The 21,185-nt window shown below is 33.1% G+C and overlaps 2 protein-coding genes across 6 annotated transcripts in view; one reads left to right on the top strand and one right to left on the bottom strand.

The window, feature by feature from the left end:
- The window catches only part of LOC149422724 (glycogen-binding subunit 76A-like), a 189,724-nt gene extending 184,255 nt beyond the window's left edge, over positions 1-5,469 (top strand). For all 5 annotated transcript variants that reach the window (XM_089633480.1, XM_089633477.1, XM_089633476.1 and 2 more), the window contains one exon: positions 1,027-5,469. In XM_089633480.1, coding sequence (XP_089489606.1) covers positions 1,033-2,883 — 1,851 coding nt within the window. In that variant the 5' untranslated portion in view covers positions 1,027-1,032 and the 3' untranslated portion in view covers positions 2,884-5,469. The remainder of the gene's footprint in view (positions 1-1,026) is intronic.
- An 8,438-nt stretch (positions 5,470-13,907) lies between these two features.
- Positions 13,908-21,185, bottom strand: part of LOC149422723 (uronyl 2-sulfotransferase homolog pip-like) — a 36,998-nt gene continuing 29,720 nt past the window's right edge. Inside the window, exons 5-6 of the mRNA XM_089633926.1 lie at positions 14,840-14,964; positions 13,908-14,070 (exon numbers count right to left, since the gene is read on the bottom strand). Coding sequence (XP_089490052.1) covers positions 13,908-14,070; positions 14,840-14,964 — 288 coding nt within the window. The remainder of the gene's footprint in view (positions 14,071-14,839; positions 14,965-21,185) is intronic.

Here is a 21,185-nt window from a genome sequence, read left to right as displayed (position 1 = left end):
TTCAAGATGGTGGTAGTTTTTCACTATTTTTTCAAATGTGAGATCGTAGTGTTTATTCGGACTTATAATTCACATTTTTTCAATACTATGGTACCTTGAATCATATTATTTGATTGTACTTTACTACCTGAAGAAATTTTGAAAAAAGATTTGTCATTGAGGTAGTAACGTTTCTTTGGGAAAATTGTACAAATTTATATTTGAATTTTTTTAAAGTTATATAACATGGTTTTTGATTAAGTAGGTCTGTATTTAAATACCTACTTTACAAATCCCATGATTGCAGAGGAAATTTTAGTTTTGATTTAACAAATAACATAAAATTAGAAACATATTTTTGGACGCCAGGTCTGTAGTTCACAGAACTACTATCATGCTCTGTTTTTATTATCTGAACTAAGAATTTCTTTTTCTAGCCACTTGACAATAATTGCAGAACATTGTAAGCCCAACAATGCTTGATTTTTTTAGGTTTCATTCCGCTTTTATTTACAAATTACAACTTAAATATCATTATTCTACGAGTATATTGACGCAATAATTTATTTACATTAAATTACAGTGCAATGTTTAATTCACGATTAAATCGTGAATGATTGATTGCTTGTTTAAGTACCTAAACTTATTACCTGCATAACAATATACACATCATAATGTTTACCTACCAAATTTTATTGTTGTACCTGCACGTACACCAATGTAGTTTTGATGATTATAAATATAATTATATGACTTTCTTTCATGAAAAATAAATATAAATATTAATTAACCGATACATATACTAGATCCATCCCTTTCCCTCTCTCACCATCCCATCCAAGGCTTTTGTAATTATTTATATTCACTAATAATTATAAAGAAACATCAGTGAAAACGTATTATTGATTCAATTACTATACCTATTTTACCATGCCTTATAAAATATTGTAAACTGTTGGTTTTCCCAATAAAAACAATAATTGGTAACCTACAACATAACTAAATAGAGAGTTATAAAAGTAATTTGTTTGTTTGTAATGATTCCAGGTGCAGATGAGCGCAGGTGGCGAGCGACAGTGCGGCCTGGGCTCCCTGCTCCCGATGTCCTGTCGAGGCAGGGCGGAGGCCTTCGCGCGCAGGCTGCACACGCGGCTGCGACGCCTGGGATCCGAGCCGCGCCCCGGTGAGGACAGCTGGCTAACGGCGCAACCCTCGCAGCGCCGGCATCTCTCGGACTCCGACGTCTTCTTCGACTTCGATGTCGACATCGGCAGCCCCTCTTCTCCCGTAGAGGAGATACCGGAGATACAACTGCCCAACGGCAAACCCGCCATCGCGGACCCCGAGTCAGGCTGCGTGTTCTCTTCCCCCGCTGAACAAGACTCCCCGCATAGCAACAGTGACAGTGACGCCACCTATTACGACTTAGAAACCGACGCCAGTGACCCCGCCGCCGGAGCCAAAAACTACCCAAAGTACCAAAGGCTGTACGACGATAGCCAAGGCACCAAACCCATTGTGAACATTAATAAACTTAAGATTTCAGCTAGTGACATCAGAGATCAGTTGCTGAATTGCAAACCCAACACCCCCGACAGACAATCTCCCATCAAGACCCAACCTCTGGCCAGAGAAAATGGTTTCGCCGACTACGGAAGTCTTGACAGAGCGGAAAGCCAAAACTCTCTATATTCTCCGATCCGGTTCGACGACTGCCAAAAGAGAAGTCCTAGTATCGAAAGAGATCCCCCAGTTTTCGAATCGGATCAAGCGTCATTAGGTTCGACGACTGCAGATACCTCTTCCTTCGACGGCCGAAGTTCTCCTGAAGACACAGGCAAAGATGAGGTTGATTTTACGGGGGCAACCAGTGGAACTTCAGACGTTAGTACACTTTCTGAGAGTCTTCATCAAATAAAACTTGAAATTGAAGGAGAAGCAGCAATTGAAAATAAGGGTGGCGATCGCATTATAAATAAACTTCAAGTCAAAATCTTCAAATATCAAGGAAGCGGAGAGTTGAATAGTGTAAATGATGAAGAAGACCCTGAATCGAAAGAAACCTTCTCAGAGGTAATAGAAGATGCGACGGAATGCCCAGACTTGGAGGAAATCGATGAAAATGCTCAAACTGAGGAAGTGTCGGAGAAGGTTACAGAGGGAGAAGCAGAATCAGTCGACGATGATCGTCCGCAGAGAGTCAGGCGGTGTTCTTCCCTCAGGACTGGGAAAACTCCTCCAGGAACGCCTGGCAGGAAGAAGATCGTCAGGTTTGCAGACGTTTTAGGGTTGGATTTAGCGGATGTCAAAACATTTATGGATGACATTCCTTATATTCCAAAGTCTGCGTACGAAGACCTCCGAGATGCAGATTTAAATCAATGGTGTCAAGACAGTTTCGCTCCCGCGCCGCCAGCTCCCAGAGTGGTCAAGGACAAGCGCCTCGTGATCATGTTCGCGTCCCCCGGGGACCAGCCTAACTTCTTAGACATTTTGAACGCCCGAAGTGTCTGCTTAGAGAATGCTATCATCCAGGACACAGGGACTGTCGCCATCAGCGGAACAGTCCGGGTGAGGAACCTAGACTTCCACAAGTCTGTCCAGATAAGATACAGTTTGGACAGTTGGAAGACTTTCTCCGACCTGCAGGCTTCCTACGTGCCCAACTCCTGCGACGGTTTCTGCGACAGATTCCAGTTCCTCCTGTACGCACACACGCTCACCATCGGACAGAGGTTGGAGTTTGCAGTGAGGTTTATGTGCAAGGGCTGCCAGTTCTGGGACAACAACTCGGGGATAAACTACGTGGTGCAGTGCGTAGCGAGCGGCCCGCAGGACAACTTCTACCAACCCTCATGTATAAACTCCGTAGACAGCAATAGCTGGCATCCGTCTTTCTATTAGTGAACTGAGGATAGAGGATTTATTAAATGTTCCTGAAGGCTTCTGCTCTGAGAACACTCGAGAGAGTCTTCTCACCTGTCAGCCCTCAGCCGACAGCTCCCCCACGGAGACCCATCCGACTGAAATTTACTCTAAGTGAAGTTATCAGCAATAGCTTTCTCTCAAAACCAGAGCCGCTGCGGATATCATTAGTTTAATAAAGTATAACTTTGTATTAGTTTCGTATCTGCAACAGCCATCGGATAAACTATTATTATACGTGTTGAGTCATTAGATGAAGGTAATTATATTCTTAACTACTTTTACTATTATCACGAAACGCAGACAACAGCTGTATTATATTCTTAATATAAGCTGACGATGCCACCCACTTTATTTGTTTAATGGATCAAATACCTATTAAGTTCCAAATGTATTTTTTTTAATATCTACTTATGATCTGATAATAATTGTTTATAACACCACTTACCGATTAAATTTGATGTTAGTAAAATGCTTTCGCTAAATGAAAAGAAATATTTTTAGTTTCAGCTTCAAAGCAATAATTTTTTTAATTAGGTTAGAAGAGATCGGTTTGAAGACCAAAAACACCAACCCCTATGATGTTTTTGTAACAAACTGTTCAAATATTTAATTGTTAGTCCCATCTCCTATTTTTTATGCAGAAATAACAATATACAACATAATACAAAAAGGAAAAATAATTAATTTGATGTTGAAGAGTGGCACTTAGCTTGCCAGACATGTCCTAGTTAGGAATTGCACGAATATAGAGTTTGGAGAATAAGAAGAATTTAACTTATTTCTGTAAAAGGGTTTTATTATTTATTATTATGGCAACATCCCACATGACCTAGATGTAACATAGGTAGTGATACTAATGATTGATATAATATTACGTATATTGGAATGTTGACTTTATTCATTGTTTTTTGTGCGAACTATGATTTCTTGTAATTGTATGCGAAGAGTTATAACGTTGATGAAACTGAGATTTACTAATGTTATTTGGTTTATTTTGAAAGCAAGTACATAATTGATCTCATAGATAATCATCAAGTTACCATAACATTTCATATGAAATCATCCTAGGTTTTCTATAAGGCAATGAGTAAATGTTAACGATGTTGTTGAATCAAATGAATCCTTTAATCAAGCGTTCAATTGAGAAAGCAAAGAAAATACTTTGAATAAAATGAAAGAAGTCATTTTATTAATATGTAATGCTAAGATTGTTATGAAAATTTTGAGATTTTAGATACTTATGTCGAATTTTCAATGTAAAAGTTTTTGAGATTTATTCATAGATGAAAAAACACATGCAATAACTTTATTCCCGAAAAGAATATTTAAATATAATAAAATGAGTAGGTGCATTTTTACTTATTTATAATTGAGTTATTTTGTGTTCTGATTTTTTTGGCTATCGTATTTGATATTTTATCGAGATTGTGATAAAATGGTTTAAGTACATCAAAAGTTATGTTTTAAAAAATACGATAGTCGGAAATTATTCTTTAAAAAGGAATAGTTTATCCGTTGTTTCAGTTGAGAGTTTTATATATTTATCTCATTGTTATTGCATGTAGAAAGAGAAATTTAAAAAAAAGTAGAATTTTCATTGAAGATGAATAAATATTTTATGAAATCTACACATCTTTCATACATGATAAAAAGAAAGAGAATTGGATCTGGTATACATCTGAGAGAAAGAGACGGCAGCGTGTGTGAGAAAGTTTGAGGAGGAGAGCTTTATGGAGATGTGATATCCTTAACAACTGTTTTTAATAATGATTACTTTACAATGTCAAATGGCAACCACATCCTATGTATAATAAAAGTGCATTGTTTTACCCTGAAATCTTATTATGCAGAATGGCGTCAATTCACTGAGTTGATTCCTATTAACCCTTTTGACTTCAGCCATTTTTCTGTTTTTAAGAATAAAGTCTCACAAATATTGTTACATTATATGTACCTATTTTCAAGACAAAAGCGCAGTGTTTCGTATGTCATTGTTTATATATCAGAGACTGCGCTGACGGATTGGAGCCGTGAGGCTCTCCCTAAAGTAGTTAGATCGCCCGCAGCGTTCTGAAGCTAAAAGGGTTAAAAAGCCATTATATTTAAAATTTAATGATATTATGTAATTTGGATGCAATAAGTGCAATGTTTTCCATTAGTGATCTTGTGAATGCTGATGTTTCTTTGTTGTTTATATTGTTAATGAAATGTTTGTGAATTTGTTTTAACTGATTTTATATTGCGTCCAATACAACTTTATAGCAACACTCTTCTTGCAAATCATAATATGTATTGTTAACAATACCGGGATTGTGTTAATGTTTCCCATTAGTAATTAATAAATGTTTCAATTTACAGCCAAACGTGTGTTGAATGTTTGAATGCATTAATAACAGTTAATAAGGACAAATTTTATATATAGTCTGATTATTGTAACTTTTATTGAAATTGATTATGATATATTTTACAAGAAGTAGATTGCTGGAATTCAATCTTCAGATATGAATGGGTATTTTATTAAAAGAAATTATGTAATTAGATGAATGATTTGTAAATAATATTATTAAATATGTTACAATATGTTTTATTACTATTATTGATTAATAAATAAAATTATATATCTCTTGAACGACTCTTAATTCTTTTTATCACCAACAATTCTAAATCCAGATAGATTCATTAGATTACCACACAGGTAAATTTGACTTAGCTGGTGAAGGAAGCAACGTTACAAGCTGAAAATAGTTGCATTGAATAACATGACGCTAGAGCTCACCGTCCAAGAATTTTTGCACCTTCAGACCAATATTATGTTCTGTTTTAAAAGTTAGGATCATGGAACAGCTATACATTTGGATGGTGTAACATTGATTGTTTTGGTAAGTGTGGTTAAAAAGATTAAAAATCAACATTCCAACACCGGAACTGGGCGATGCAATTAATTCAAATATTCAAAGCCAAATGTATAGACTTCTACAAAATATAGATGCTCCTGTGATAAATGAAGTAGACACAGGAATTTGTTACATATTTTGGTACTTTTTTTCCAATTGGTTCTGGCTTTCACCCTTCAGTGGTGTTTTAGGGTATCATTTCAAATTATGGGGAGAAGGAAGGTGAATTTACATTTAGTTTAAATGGGCCAGTTTCAAAATTATATGGAAGATTGGAGTCGAATTCAGATTTAAAAGAGATGATTTGTGGAATGGAGGGGAGGAAATTTTAGATAAGGCTTGATAGAAGAGAGGAGATTTGTTTAGAGAGGGACAACCAAACAATATAAAAACAAAAGTTCCCACTTCTAGACCACAGAAGTGGGAACTGGAATTTGATAAGTGGGAATTTTGAAAACATGAGAAGGAACTGAACAATGTCCAATCCTCATTCGAATAAGTGAAGAAATTTCCTTTTTGGAAAAATGGGGAATTGTTGAAACCACGGTTTTAATGGGTTAGTCCTTTGTATTTAGGCTGATTGACTATTTTGGTATCGAAAATAGATTTGGTATCAAAAATGGAAAATCAAGAGAAGAAAATTATATTAACCCCTATGAAACAGGTAAAATATTTTAAATATCTCAAAGCCAGATTTAATACTGAAAATTACATTTTAAATAATAGACCCAATTCTACAAAATCATTTTTTTTAAATTTGGAAATGCATTCAAAACTTCTAAAATGTAGCTCTACAATCTGAGCACTGCATTGCATTCCAAGGAAGTCATCATTTCACTGGACTGCAAATGTAGCCAGCAGCATAATAGGGGTTAATATACCTACATGTTGTTCACAACACAGAACACAAGTGAACTCCTTGCATATGCTATTTTATCAATGAACACGACATTTAGATTAATTATTTTAAAATTGTTTTATTGTTGTTTTTCACAACAAGAGGGGCAAAATTTCGTCCTGGATAATTATACAGCCATTAAAATAGCCAGCAGCCAGCAAATTAAAACATTTTATGTTTCGAAATATAAAATAGAGATGGCAGTAGTTGCACTAATCGAAAAGCGTCAGGGAAATTATTTGTGTACATTTTGTTTTGGAAATAATAAGATGACCAATGAAAGCTGTTTTTGAGATAATATTTAATAATGGTTTGCTTTATACTTGATCCTAGAGGAAATAACTTTACAAAAGTACGTTATTTTGGCAGTTAGGAACGTCGCTATTGTACGTAATGATATTTTGTTTGGCCGTTTGCAAAAAAAAATCTGGTGTCTCTTGTAGTTTGTGATTATGATACTCAATGATATTAGAAAACACCGACTCAAAGCCCAAAATGTCATATCTTTTTTCCGTTTTCGGTTGGTTTTACTACTAAATAGTTCCATGAAGTGAGAATCGGGTTCTCCACCATCTTTGTTTTATCATTCTCCAACAGATGGCAGTGACTACACTTCACTTCGATTTTTTTTAAATATTATTATAAATTTTTATTATGCAAAGCCATGAACGATTAATTTATAAAATACACTATTATGATAAAATGAGGATTATATTACCAGGGAGTGCGAATAAAAGACAGAATTAAGTACATTAAAATAATACTGTTTATTATTTTAATATTTCTTGTGGTACAATATAAAATTATGAAAATATTATTTACAAATTAAAATAATATAATTAAAATTAGGTAGGCAAAGTTACTAATCATAGCATTTCGTCAACACGGTTTTAAACATACTTTAGTGAATTTTGAAAAAAGTTTTTTTCTCTTAATTTAATGATTTATGTACACGAAATACCAAATAGAATTAATAGGGGTTTTAATGAACCATAAAGTAATTTGAAATAAAATATTAAATAAAAATTATTACATCTTTTATCAAACGACCGTAGTTTATTGATATAATGATTTTTTTAGGATTCAGTTTTAGACATTTTCATCCTTATGAAGATTGAATTCTTCTGTTAAATTGGTCAGGAATGCATTCATTCATCCACATATCAAATAAACATTGAAAACTTTCCTAAAGATCTTTCTAATTAAATCTCTAACGTTAAAAATAAATGATGAATAAATATGTGACCTTTTAAATAAAATAAATGTGATGTAAAACGTTGACATGAGCATATCCAAATCAAATACATTATATGCAGTTCAGTTATCATCAAAACAAGCATTTTATCATATTTAGTAGCAAATTAATTTCCATGTATGTAAATCTATTTCAATACCATTTGATGGCAGCAGCACTTCTTCAATGGCAGAAAATATATTCAAATTTTCTAATGAACGCGAATCGTCACACAACAATAATAGTATAACTGCCAATTTTAAATCCGCTGCAAATCGATGGTATAAGTTGTAATTACATAATAACTTGAATACTTTATAATTATGGATAAATCAGGGTAAGTCAAAACTTATATGCGCTTTCGCCATAAAACACTTTCAACATTATCACACAGCCTGCGGTCACGTCATTTGCCTTCCGGCTATTACAGTGTAAACATGTCCACTCCACTAGCTGTTTACACAGAGGAGGAACAACGAGCAGTGATTTTTTTTTCTCTTGTCGGAGGGTGTGAAAGAGGATGAAACTCACTTTTGACTTTTAACACAACAAGGGGACAGTGCATTACCATATGTGTGTTTTGAGGACCGAGATGTTTAAAAGTAGCCGGAGAAGTTTGACGCAAGAAGTGGGAGCAGGACGCCCGTCAGTCTCCACCATGGATGACAAAATTCAGCAAATTTTAGAGATGGTTCTAGCGAATAGGCAAGTTACCATCGGCAAGGTAGTGTCTTCTTTGAACAGGAGTCACGGTGTATTGATTTGTAGTCCTGGAACACCCTCTCTACAGCCCACATCTTGCTTCCTTCAACTTTCATCTGTTTATGCCGCTCAAGGACACTGCGTGGTCGTCAATTTCCAACAGACATGCAGGAAGCTGTGAAAAGGTGGCTTCTCGGCCAACTGAAATCTGTCTTCTTAGAAGGAATAGGCAAGCTTGTAGACCGCTGGATATTGTAGTGCATTGAGAAGGGAGGTGATTATGTAGAAAATTTAGGCACATGTTGTGTAAATAAATTTTAGAAGGAAAAGTATAAATCTTTTTTGACTTGTCCTGTATTTTATGGAGGGTTAAATTACTAATTTCAATCAAGATTTTTCTTCTTCTTTTGTCTCTCAAACCGAATGTTGCACAGGTAGACAGTACTAAATTCAACTTAATTTTTTATTTGCTTTTTATTATTATGTATTCATGTTGTCTCAAAAGCTGTTGTTGCTTCTGTCACAAAAATCACCAATCAATAAAGCAGTACATATTGGTATGGTTACTAGGTTCATATTAGCAGTTCAATGATTGATTAAAAGCAAGGAATGTGATAATCGACGCGTTCATAGATGGCGTTAATTTAATTATTTTATTGAAATACCTTTTACACAAGTTCTGATTTTTTATAGACAAATTATTTGTTTGCACATGTATTATGAATACGAATAAATAGTTTTGTCCATATAAAAACTCAATTCTTTCAAGAAAGGCATACAAATACATAATTGAGAATTACATAGAATCGAGTTTCTATATGGGCAAAACTATTTATTCGTACTCATAATATGTATGTACGGACGCAAACAAGCAATTTGTCTTAAAATTTTAAAGCATAAATTGCAATGTGTATTTTAAGTGAAAACATAAAAATTTTGCGCCATCCACAAAGGAGTAGATTGTTAATTATTTTATGTTTACCCTTAAGTAAAAACTTATCTAGGATATTGAGTTGGTAATTTTCATAATACTAGTAACTAGTGTTATATCGTCCCTTGATTCCACTACGTAGACTTCTTTCTTTTAAGATACTATTACAGGTGTTTATTTTTTATAATTTTACTATGAACTTTTTAATATTTGCATATTTAGGCTTAACCCAAGAATAAGAATTTAACCTTACTATTTTAATACTAAAACTAATAAGAAATGCTTATGAATATGACAGTAAAACATAAGCAAAATTCATATCGACCATTTAAATATAATAAAAATTAATGATATTTAAATACAATTTTTTTAACGTTTAAGTACAATATAACATGTTCATTCTTCTCCGATTCTTTCTTAGTACGGTCATAATTTAAAATATCTAAAAGACATATCACAAATATCAAAATTGAAGCATCCGCTAATCATTCAATAATTTTTGACTAAACATTCTACACTTGTGTACTTTTGACACAATATTGATAAGCCACTACCCGTTAGGGTTCATTGATAAAACCAGGTATCATTCATTGTTTGTACATTCACAGTCATTCGTTAAATGCGGGGATCTCAAGACGACGGTAGTGTGGGCAGCCGGAGAGCCAGGAGTTGTTTATGAAGTCGCTGTCTGCAGAACTGATAGAACTCGATTTCCCTCGTAAAATTTTTTCTCACGAGATTCTTCACATGCTCCGACACTGGGGGCTTGAATGCGTTCCTGTTGATGCGATCGAAGTTGCTGAACTCATCTGAAAATTAGAAATAGTCATTATAATTTTGCAGTACATGGGTGGAAAATTCTAACATCAGGGGCCAGGTCATTCAATAGCAAAATCGTTACTTAGATATGTTATTTATCTTAGAAAAATGAAAGAAATCTGCTCACATCTCTTGTTAAATTATCGAACGTCAAAGCAAGCTAAGAACCTTAGGAAAGTTATAGGATTGTTAATTTGAGCGTTTAACAAAACCTTATAAAGCAACGTATTTTTTGCATTGTTGTTATCTTTAGCATTTATAACTAACTTTTACAAATCTAATTTTACTCGATATTGAGTAAGTATCACCGTGCCGACGGCAAAACTCTTGGCTTAATGGCTGGCTTGCAGCGATTTGGAATTCCTAATTTCTTTCTTATTTACTCGCTTCGAGCCAACGAGCAGGACTCTAGAGTGTGTACGTTAAATTTAGTAAGTGAGTAGTGGCTAAGAGACCCGCTAAACACAGCCACTATTTCTTCCGCGGTGTTGAATTGCTAAGGCTCAAACTGTTCGGCATACACTAAATGTCAAGCCAATCTTGTCATAAATAAGTGTAAGAACGAATGTTTAATCTGTCGTTTCCATATAATATGTATTACTATCAACTATCTAAGTATGACAGTGTTTTCGAACCATCGTTAAGACCCTGCATTTTCAATTTCTACCGATTTTATATCAAGTTTCTCGCTAACTCCTTAAGTCTTGGAGTTCCAAAAAAAAAATGTTGTTTTTGAAGATAATATCCATACATTTGTTTTGCCGAAACGTTAATTATTTGAAATTCCCTCGATAGAAAAAAATCGCAAAGTAAGCTCCGAAAATTATTAAAAATACGTTTTGTTCTGTTATTTAATATGTTATAAGCACGAAAAAATTCAGAGTGTATGTTTAAATGCAACTAAAGACATTGGAGAGAGATTTTTGCTTTATTTAAAATGAGTCGTGTTTCATAAAATATTTTCACAGCAGTCGCTTACGTCTGTTCGTTCCAATCCTTTTAAATATTAGCGCGCTCTCTCTAACATTCTGATTTACATAAGACCATTTCAAACATTCGTCAGTCCCGCGCAGTCGGCAGGCATAGTGGACGTGTGTCAGAATTTTTGGCATCTAAAATTACGTGATTTACTGTAAATAATATTTAATTTAAAATATTTGAATAGCTTATTTAACGTGAATATTGCATTTATCGGTTAAATAATATTGTTTTTCCAAAATTGAAAAATAATTAACAAACATAAATTAAATGTCCCAAGGCCGCGGCTTGTGTACAAAAGTACTATTCGCCAAAAATTCGTTTGCCACAAGGCGATGTAATCTGATTGTTCTAAAACTGTGAGATTATTTCTTGAATGAATTCCGTAGTCGTTTTTTGCCACTCTGGAAATATTAGAGTAAAACACGTCAGGTGTTTAACAAATACTGGTTATTCAGACTTTGCCGAACATTTAATTAATACTTACCATACTTTTGATAAAAATACAGAAGTCAAAATTGTACATACAAATAAAATAGGAATACGCCTTAATAATATAGAAGCATTAGAAATAGTAGTAGATTGAGATCAAACGAAACCGGTCGACGTGTATAGCAAAATAAAGTGGTTTAAAACAACAACAAAAAATATTTTGAATAACATATTTAATTAAAATGTATCTATCACGTATACTTTTATAAAATTTACAAATATCTTTATGAAATTCAATTTTTATTTAAAAAAGAAAAAAGTGAAGTAAAGCAAAAAATAGAGTATTAGAAATTATCCTCAAGGGACAACTCTGTATTACAAAACATATTCAACTATTTCAAGTTGTTTTTATAATTTTATACTTTATATTATTTTTTAGATTGCGTCCATTTAGACATATTTAATTCATTGATAACTGTAAAAACCGAGTAAGTTTGTTTTGTATTGGCCATTAAATGATGATGATGTTTTTGTTACGTAACTCCACACAGGATGCAGGTAATTCTGCGTGATTATACAAGTAAAAAATAAAATGTTAATTTTTCGAAATTCCAACGCTTTAAGGTCGATTTCAGGTAAGTAAGTTAATAAACTAAAGGATAAATAAATATTTTTCTATGGAAAAATATTGTTCTATGGGAAAAAACACAATGGATTGTTAACCCTATACGAACTCTATGACAAGCAAAAGTGGTGGGCGTCGCCCATCTACAATTCAAAATGCAGAATGCCGCGTCTTAAGAGGAAGCTACAAGCCAAAAATATGTATATTCTTTGTTTGCCTTATTTCGTGACGAATACACAGGTAATAGGCATTAAAATCGCTTGGAAAATGGATTCAAGAAACACTCGATTTCATGCGCAAAAGTGGTTTTTATTTATTTTGTATAAAAATTTACAGTGTCAAGTACGCAAAAAATTAATCAAAGGAAACTGTCAAAAATAATCTTACCCATAATATGTTATTTTTTAAAAGTTGATTCATTTGTGCATTCATACATTTTTATTGAATACATACATTTTTATTGAATACATACATTTTTCAGTAGGTTACATTTATATTTTATATGAAGTAAATAATTTTTTCATTTGAATTCTCCTCAAAAGAAAAGATAAGAAAAGCATCAATTTATATAAAGCAATTTTATTTGGTACTCATAATGTAAACAAATTCGTTATAAAGATTAATGGAAAATCACTATTTAGCACTAATTGAGCTTCGCCTTAAGTCTGAGTTCTGTTGATTTTATTTCCGAGTAGAGCCGATTTTCCGTCAGCACATATACGTCGTAATGGGGTAAAATATGGTAGATTGTAGTTCATAATGTTATAATGCAAACTTATTAGATAACTATTTAAAATTATTGTACTGTTTAAATGAATAAATATATAATTACAAAAAGTCTTCTGTTTTACAAGTCCTTAGGAGGAACCTAGAGTTCAAACCCTGTTGATATAAAAAAAGCTTAAAACAATTAAAAGTATTTTTAAAATATGTAATTATTTACTTATGTATATACTTTTATAAAAGTATATAAATATGTAATTATTTACTTATGTATATAATTTTATAAAAGTATATACATAAGTTACATTTTAATTTAATATAAAAAAGATTTAATTAATTAAATCTGTAATATCCTTAGTTTGAGAATTGTAGACGTTTTAAGTCCCGCGCGCGTCCAGTTCAAGTAACTTCGCTAGTATTTGTCCACCGAAATAAAAGTTTTTTTATCAAGTACCAAATACCTAACGACCGGCGGACTCCTGTCGACCCTTACTACGTGTTGCCGTTAAATGCACGGCGAATTTGGAGAGTATGTCCAACTTTTGTTAAAATTAATTTTAGTTCTCAATAATATCAACAGATGTAGCAAACGCAAGAAGTGAAATATATAAAATTGCTATCTTAACGACAATCAAAACCCTATGCGCAGTTGTGAAAACTAAAAAAAGAGGGTGTTACCCAAATCGCAATTCCAAACAGCGTATGCTGAGGCTTAATAACCAAAACAATTAATGTGTAATTCCTGTGGTAGTATTAGAAAATGACTACTCACTCCAGTAAACTTGAGAAGCCCCTTGGAAAAACTTGGGAATGTAGTTTTCCAGGACGGTTAAAGTGGAGTTGAGGTCTTCTAGAACTCCCACCACTGCGTAGTGTTTCTCAACAGCTCGCTTTGCTCTCTCCATTGCTCCAATTGTATTGAAAGGCCTGAAAATACAGAAAATGTTGCTTTAGTTTAAGTTTCATAGGATAGTGTTTCATCAAGGTATTCTAATAGTTGGTCACTTCTCCCGTGGCGAGAGACCTAGGCTATACCTAAGCACCAGCCAGGACTTTGAATTTAGTATAATTCTCCATAACGTAAAAGAAAGGATTAAAAGAGATTAAAAGATTTAAAAGATGGTTTATAATTATTTTTGCTTATTAATTATATCTGATTTTATATTGACATGTTTTCTTAATTCTAAAATTTCAAAATTATTTATTTGCCTAGCTTTATATCCTGTGTGAAGTATTTTAAGACCTGAATTTTTATCAAAAGTGTGATCATTATTCAAAAGATGATCAAAATCAGATTCACTATTTCCATTTAGAGCTCCGAGATGTTCTTTAGTTCTGACTTCAAAGTGTCTTCAAAGTGGGTTCTACTTAAATATTTTTCCACTCAACGGGTCTTTCCCGTTTAACGATATTGCAATACCTAATTCTGATAAACCCCACCCACTCTTACCCCTCCCCTCTCCTTCCACTTCTTCTTTCCAATTGTAATCTATATTTAATTTTTGACATTGGAGTATGCTTACTCCTGATGAGATGAACTTCGTTCATGAAACATATAGTTGTTGTATATAATAAAGTGATTTAAACAACGTTATTTGTGTTTTAAAGTTTTATTTTTAAACCTTGAATTGTCTTCGCAAATTTTTAGCAACGGCGAAAAAGGATAACTTTTCCAACTGGAATCCTTATTACTCACGTGCATTCATCCTCATGACCGCAGAAGAACAGGGTTTGCCTGCGATGGTCTCCAATTCCTTCGTGAGTCACTCCTTCCATGTACCGGCACTCCCTGTCTCCGCTCAATACACAGTCCTCAAAGTCCTGTAACACAAAATAAATATTATTTTATTTTATCAATACTTTTAATTCGGGGTAGGTACTTTCTTATTGGTTTGTCCAGATTATTTGAATGAGTTCCATCTAAAGTAAGTAACTACCTATGCATAAAATAATCTAAGCATTTGTTTTTGACGTATTGTTGGAGGGAAAACATAGCTTAGGATTTAGGAGGGAAATGTATTTTGGAAAAGTTTGTGTTTTTTGGAGGTTATTAGTGTAATGTGTTGTGATAAGTGTAATTTAAAGATAATAAACAAAAGTGAAAAACAATAATTGTCATTTTGACCAAAGGTACCTATCGCATTAGATCAATGGGTATTGTGTCAAAATTATGGTACCTACTTGCCCATACTCGCCTGAAGAAAGGTTCGAAAAACAATTGCAATTAAGATATTGACGTTTCTTTGGACAAAATTTATAATTCGTTATTTGAAATTTTTTAAGTTACCTCAAATATTGTTTATAATATTTAAGTGCCTACTCACAAATCTTATGATTTCAGAGGAAATTTCATTTTGATTTAGGAAATTAGAAACATACTTTTAAGTATACTGCTTACAGAATTACTAGTATGAAATGAATACAGATTTCTCCTATACCGGAAAATAAATTACTTTATTTATTCCCCTCATTTCGGAAACAGCAGAAACCGCATCTTCCAGCCGCCAACGTGAATCGCTAGACCACAAATTGTCAGTTCCAGATGTGGTCCAGACAACACTTTGAAGAAACGGCTATTTATTTATGAATTTCTTCGGAATCTTTGATGAGAAAATCGATAAGCCCCGGGAAATCATTCACGCTACTTCCGGCGAAACGCCGCGGTCAAATTCACAATTTACCAAATTGAAAACGGTATAGTCAAGAATCAAATCATTTCTAAGGAGCTAGAAATTACGTAAGTAATAAGATTTTGATTTAACCGCATTCTTCACCTTAGCGAAACTCCGCAAACAGTTAGGTTCTTAGGTAATTCTATATTTCATTCTTGATCAATTCAAAAGCCGCTATTTTCCAATTTGTAAGATCGCCCCATTTCAAAAAGTATATATATTATACCTATACATGGTTTATTTTATTATTTATTTTGCTTTTCTCCCATTATGTGTGATCTAGGATATATACAGATTTTCTCTTGAAATTTTAAGAAGTATTATAATAACAATATTGATAATTCAATATAGAGGAAAAAAGATATTTAAACATCAATCACTTCAGAACAAAATATGTATCTGTATAAAATGTTAGGTAGGTAGGTACACGGAGAAAACTTACTGATATGAAATATTGTTTATTTATTAAAAACCTGGTCAAATTATTCATTTTCCTGTTAAAAACGGGACTGGTGCCTATAACAAATGAATTGAGAAATTTCAAAACAAAATAATAGTACAGGAAAAATTTTCGCATCTCGTCCGTTATATTTATTCGGAAAAGACCAACTGCGTTGAACACGTGTTCAGATATGTTTTGAAATACTAATATTTTATCAGGAAATGGTAATGCAGTCACATTTTTAACAGAATAGTGATAAAAGGCGTACTGATTTTTCTCCGTGTACCTATATTTATGTACCAACCGTCGAATGGTTTCAGTGTAATTTTCAATATTTTCCGCGCGACGTCAATCACCATTGACATTTACCATCGTAACAATAGGTAATAATATTTTCATAATAAAATATTTTTCCATATCATACGTATTATTTTAATATTGTTTTACTAACATTTTACTAACGTCAGGTAGGTATGCTGTCCTTGTTCTATCGGTATTACAATGGAAGATGCTCTGAGGAACTAGCGTCATTGATCCCTTCGGCACCGGTGCGTAGTCGGGATACACGCCAAACGCGCGCCCAACATTTGTACACGGTTGACATTTGTCACATGTCGTGTCGCTTCTACGATTCGTTCTTAAGTTCAACAGCTCGGCTGTGGAACGAACTGCCGGCCTCTGTGTTTCCTCCCTCCTACAACATGGGACTCTTCAAGACCCATGTTCACTCCTTCCTCTCCACAAAAAGACCCTCCACACAGCATCCCCAAAGATGACATAGGCCCTGAGGGAAATTATTTTCTTGAGGGCCTCCTGTGTGGAGTTAATATATAAAAAAAATTGCAATGGGAGAACTATCAGTATACAAATTCAGAGGAAAATATTTTCGCAATACATTTGATTCCACATAAATTAACCGTTTTTGAAAGCATTTCAAATAACTTACCGTTCTTTGTTATTTTAAGATTTTAGTCTTACAAGTCAGCATATAAATTTAAAAATGTTAAAATTTTAAACGCAAAAATAAAGTTTTTAAGGTAAAATATGTAACTCCCAAAAAGACTACGGTTGTTTATTGTCGTAATTATTAATAACAAAATGATGTTTTTCCGTGACCATCAGTACCTACCCGTGTAGACACGTAGACGTAGGTTCCTACTCAGCTAATTATATTATGTTTTAATAACCCTTAACCATGTACCTATTCATAGTAAAAACGATTTCAAGCTTTGTATTGACTGTCCATATCCCTGAATATAATAAATCTTCATAATAATAACCTCATCACGGTATAAGTAATATTAGTCACACGGACTATTCATTCTCAATTTACGTGGTAATGAAACGAAACTCTCTATATTAAAAACATTTATAGAAAAACCTTGGTTAGGTATATCATTATGTGGGTTCGATTTTGGAACGACAAGTGTGTTCATGAATGCTTCATTCATTTTTATGAATGTATGTTCGATTTTTGAACGAAAAGTTTGTCTTCGAGAATGTTTAATTTTTATGAATTTATGTTCGATTTTTGAACGAACAGTCTTCACGTTTATCGCGAATTTCAGATAACTGCTATAAAATAAAACCCCGTTAAAATTACTGTATCCTAGACAAAAAAAATCCCAATGAAACCTATGATACAGATTGCGGTATTTTTCTAATAAAATTCGTGTAGCACCGTTGGTAAGGATCATTGTACCTTGTTATAAAACGTGAAACTGTATGTTTTTCTGAAGAATTTTATAATTCGTTGTCGATGTTGTTTACTGTGGTTTAACGAGGAATATAAAGGTATACGTTGCAAAGGATAGCAAATGCGATATGATTGCCTTGAAATTACAAATTATAAATTACTGGAACGAAAGATTATTATTTGGCGGAACTAATTCAACCACTGGGTGAATAGGTCTGATTGGGCGCTGGGTAGGTTTTCCTCGTGATCCTGGTACCTTTGTAAGCAGATTCTCATTACTATTTTCCGAGAGAATCGCGTACAATGTGTTACAGGGTGGGCTGATATTAAAGTTTATCCAAGAGAAATTAAAGTTTTTAATATGACAATTAAATCGTCCCACTGCCCTTAATATATTATGTGACATAGTCCTATTAGAAGTAAAACGCACGATGTACAAAATATACGTACATTGTACATATGAAAATATGGTAACCGGATAAATCATCACAATGATAATCACATCACATCTTCAAAAAGTTATATAAAGTCATGTAAAGTGATGAAAAATAAACTTTATTAACTGGGTTTAGTAGGATAGGTTAGGTTATGTTAAAAAAATCTTTCATCGTTTCTAATGACTTTATATCACTTTTTAAAAGTGTGTTGAATTCTCACTGTGTTGATTTATCATGGAACCATATCGCAAACTTTAGCCAGTGATTTCTTATCTTATTTGGGGTAAAAAAATAGATGAAATTTTGGTCTCCGTTGAAATATTTTAAAATTTGTTATTTTTTTTCAAACTAAATCAAAAAATAATTTCAAAAACTTTCATTGAAAATTTGAAAACGGAATAAGACACTAATATACCGGGTGTATCAGCAGTATCTGAAAAATTTTAACCAGTGATTCCTGACCTTATTTGGAGTAAAAAAAAAAATAAAAACCAAAAAATACTTGCTGAACTTAATAACAATATTATAAAATTAGATTTATATTAAATTTAAAAAATAAATAAATGGAGTTCTACGAATTAAACACAGAAAAAATAAATTTGTCTCCGGTGAGTTTTTTCCACCTAAAAACAATTAAAAATAATATGACGACATGTTGCAAGTCAATTAATTACTTTTTAAGAGTTATACTGCATCCTCAAAAAAACTTTTTTTTCCATATACCGGTCCACCCTAATAAAACTTGTCTTATACAATACAATCATTTATACGCTGTCAAATGGCAGGTAATTGGATTTTTTCTTGTTCAAATAATATATAATTTGTATTTATACAAAAACGCAAAGCTTGGTGTGAATATTTGGTAAAGGAATGTGAGATTTGAGATCTAAATCTACCTCCTTGTATCCAATCCACTGTATTACATACCTATATCTTTTATTAATGCCCTTAAGGATTTAACATAATGCAAGTTAGTGTAATTTAAGTGTACATAATTTAAAAAAAAAATAAGAGAGAAATAAATTTAACTAGTAAGTACAACAAATTAAATGAAAAGAGAAAATAAGTAAGTATAGATAGGTACCTACATTTAAATGCTATGAGTATTATTACATTACTGTTAAACTAAAGCATGCCGGAGACATGGAAGTAATTATTTGCAATTAAAATATTGTTATATTAAACTAATTATTTTAAATGAATCATCTTTCTCTAAAATTAATTAAATAATAGAGCGGCCATTAAAAGCTCAAATCAATTAATTTTAATACCCACTGATATTACACTATGCACCAATTAAAACGTGGCAACTTTGTGGTAGCTTTAAAAATAAGTTCGATGAATTTTTTATGTAAACGAGCGAGAAAATTTTAAGTCATATCTGTTGAATGCTTCCTTGGAGAAATCTCGAACACATTACTCTCATAACTTCTTCTTGAATCGTTTCCTCGTAACTGAGGATCGTGACCCCCACTCCAATTATTTCACGTTCCGGACGCCTGTGATAATTTGCAAGAAGATGCAGGAAGAGTCAAGAAGAACCACAAAAAGCCAAAAAAAACCATGATGGGCTATGAAGGGGCGAGAAGATGCAAGAAAAGTTAAGGCGAGACAACAAGTGTTAAGAACTAAGAAGAGACAAGAAGAGACAAGAAGAGCAAATAAGAAACAGGAAGAGACAAGCAAGAAGAAGGAAAACACATTAAAAAATAAATCTCAATTAATTCCTTTATTCTTGCCCATCCTAAATTCCAATAATCCAAGATCCTTCCTATCCTAAGAGCACTTGTTCTAAGTCCTAACAAAAGAGTGCCTCCTGGTGTACAGGTCTCAGGGGAACAGGAGTGCTCCTGGCTAGAGTTATACAATCAAATCGCGTCGTTCACACTTCTTCACGTTCGTCATTCTTGGTCACACCAACACATTGATGATCTTCCCCGTAACTCTGATCTCACGTAATAATATCTGATCGATATAGATGCACAATATTAAAATTCAACCCAGTAGCTTGGTATTCTAAATGTATATGCTTCTATGAGAATTATTTGTAAACTTATTAAAAATACATATTTAGAAATTTTTATTTTAGTAAATATATTAAGAAAATGAATACTTGAATGTTCGATCGAAAATGTTTAGCATACTGACCTAAAACATTGTGAATAATAATGCATTTAAAAAGTGGAATTCACTAAAAAACATCGTAGTGAGAAAACCCGAGAAATAAATGCAGTAAATGGTGATATTTAACAAAGGCAATGCTGTCTTACCAATTTAGCATTTAAATTTAAGCATCCTGTTAAAATGCTCATAACGACAGTTCTTAATATAAGTTCCATATTTAACAACAAAATATCTTTCCTTCCGTGACATTTTTTTTTCACAAAGTCCATGGTCGAGGGTCTCGACTCTAAATCAGGATGTCACAGGTTCAAATCCAAGTGTGCGCAAGTAAACTTTATTTAATTAGTTTGTGTTATTTTACAAGTAATTCTTCAAAACTAATAGTATATGTTACGGCATGTTTCAGAGTGGAAGATTCTCCAAGTTACGCGCAGATGAAAGGCTACCTTACAGAATCGAAGTCGATCAAATTGAAATGGGCAAGGATTGCATGCCAAGGCAGCTCTGTTTGAAAAGGTCTGAAGATAAGTTCCTCTTTAAGGTCCTCTCCGTTTCTTGAAACTTCATAATATGCCCCCGTACCTTGGTAACTACCACGGAGTTGCGATCCTATATACTATATACCTAACGTCTATGATCTATCTCCAGTAGAGATGACACATCTATGGCAC

This window comes from Hesperophylax consimilis, chromosome 7, assembly GCF_061612785.1.
Source record: "Hesperophylax consimilis isolate HC1 chromosome 7, BYU_Hcon_1.0, whole genome shotgun sequence".
Lineage (NCBI taxonomy): Eukaryota > Metazoa > Arthropoda > Insecta > Trichoptera > Limnephilidae > Hesperophylax > Hesperophylax consimilis.
Note: the sequence above shows the minus strand (reverse complement) of the source record. Positions and strands in the feature narration are given on the sequence as shown.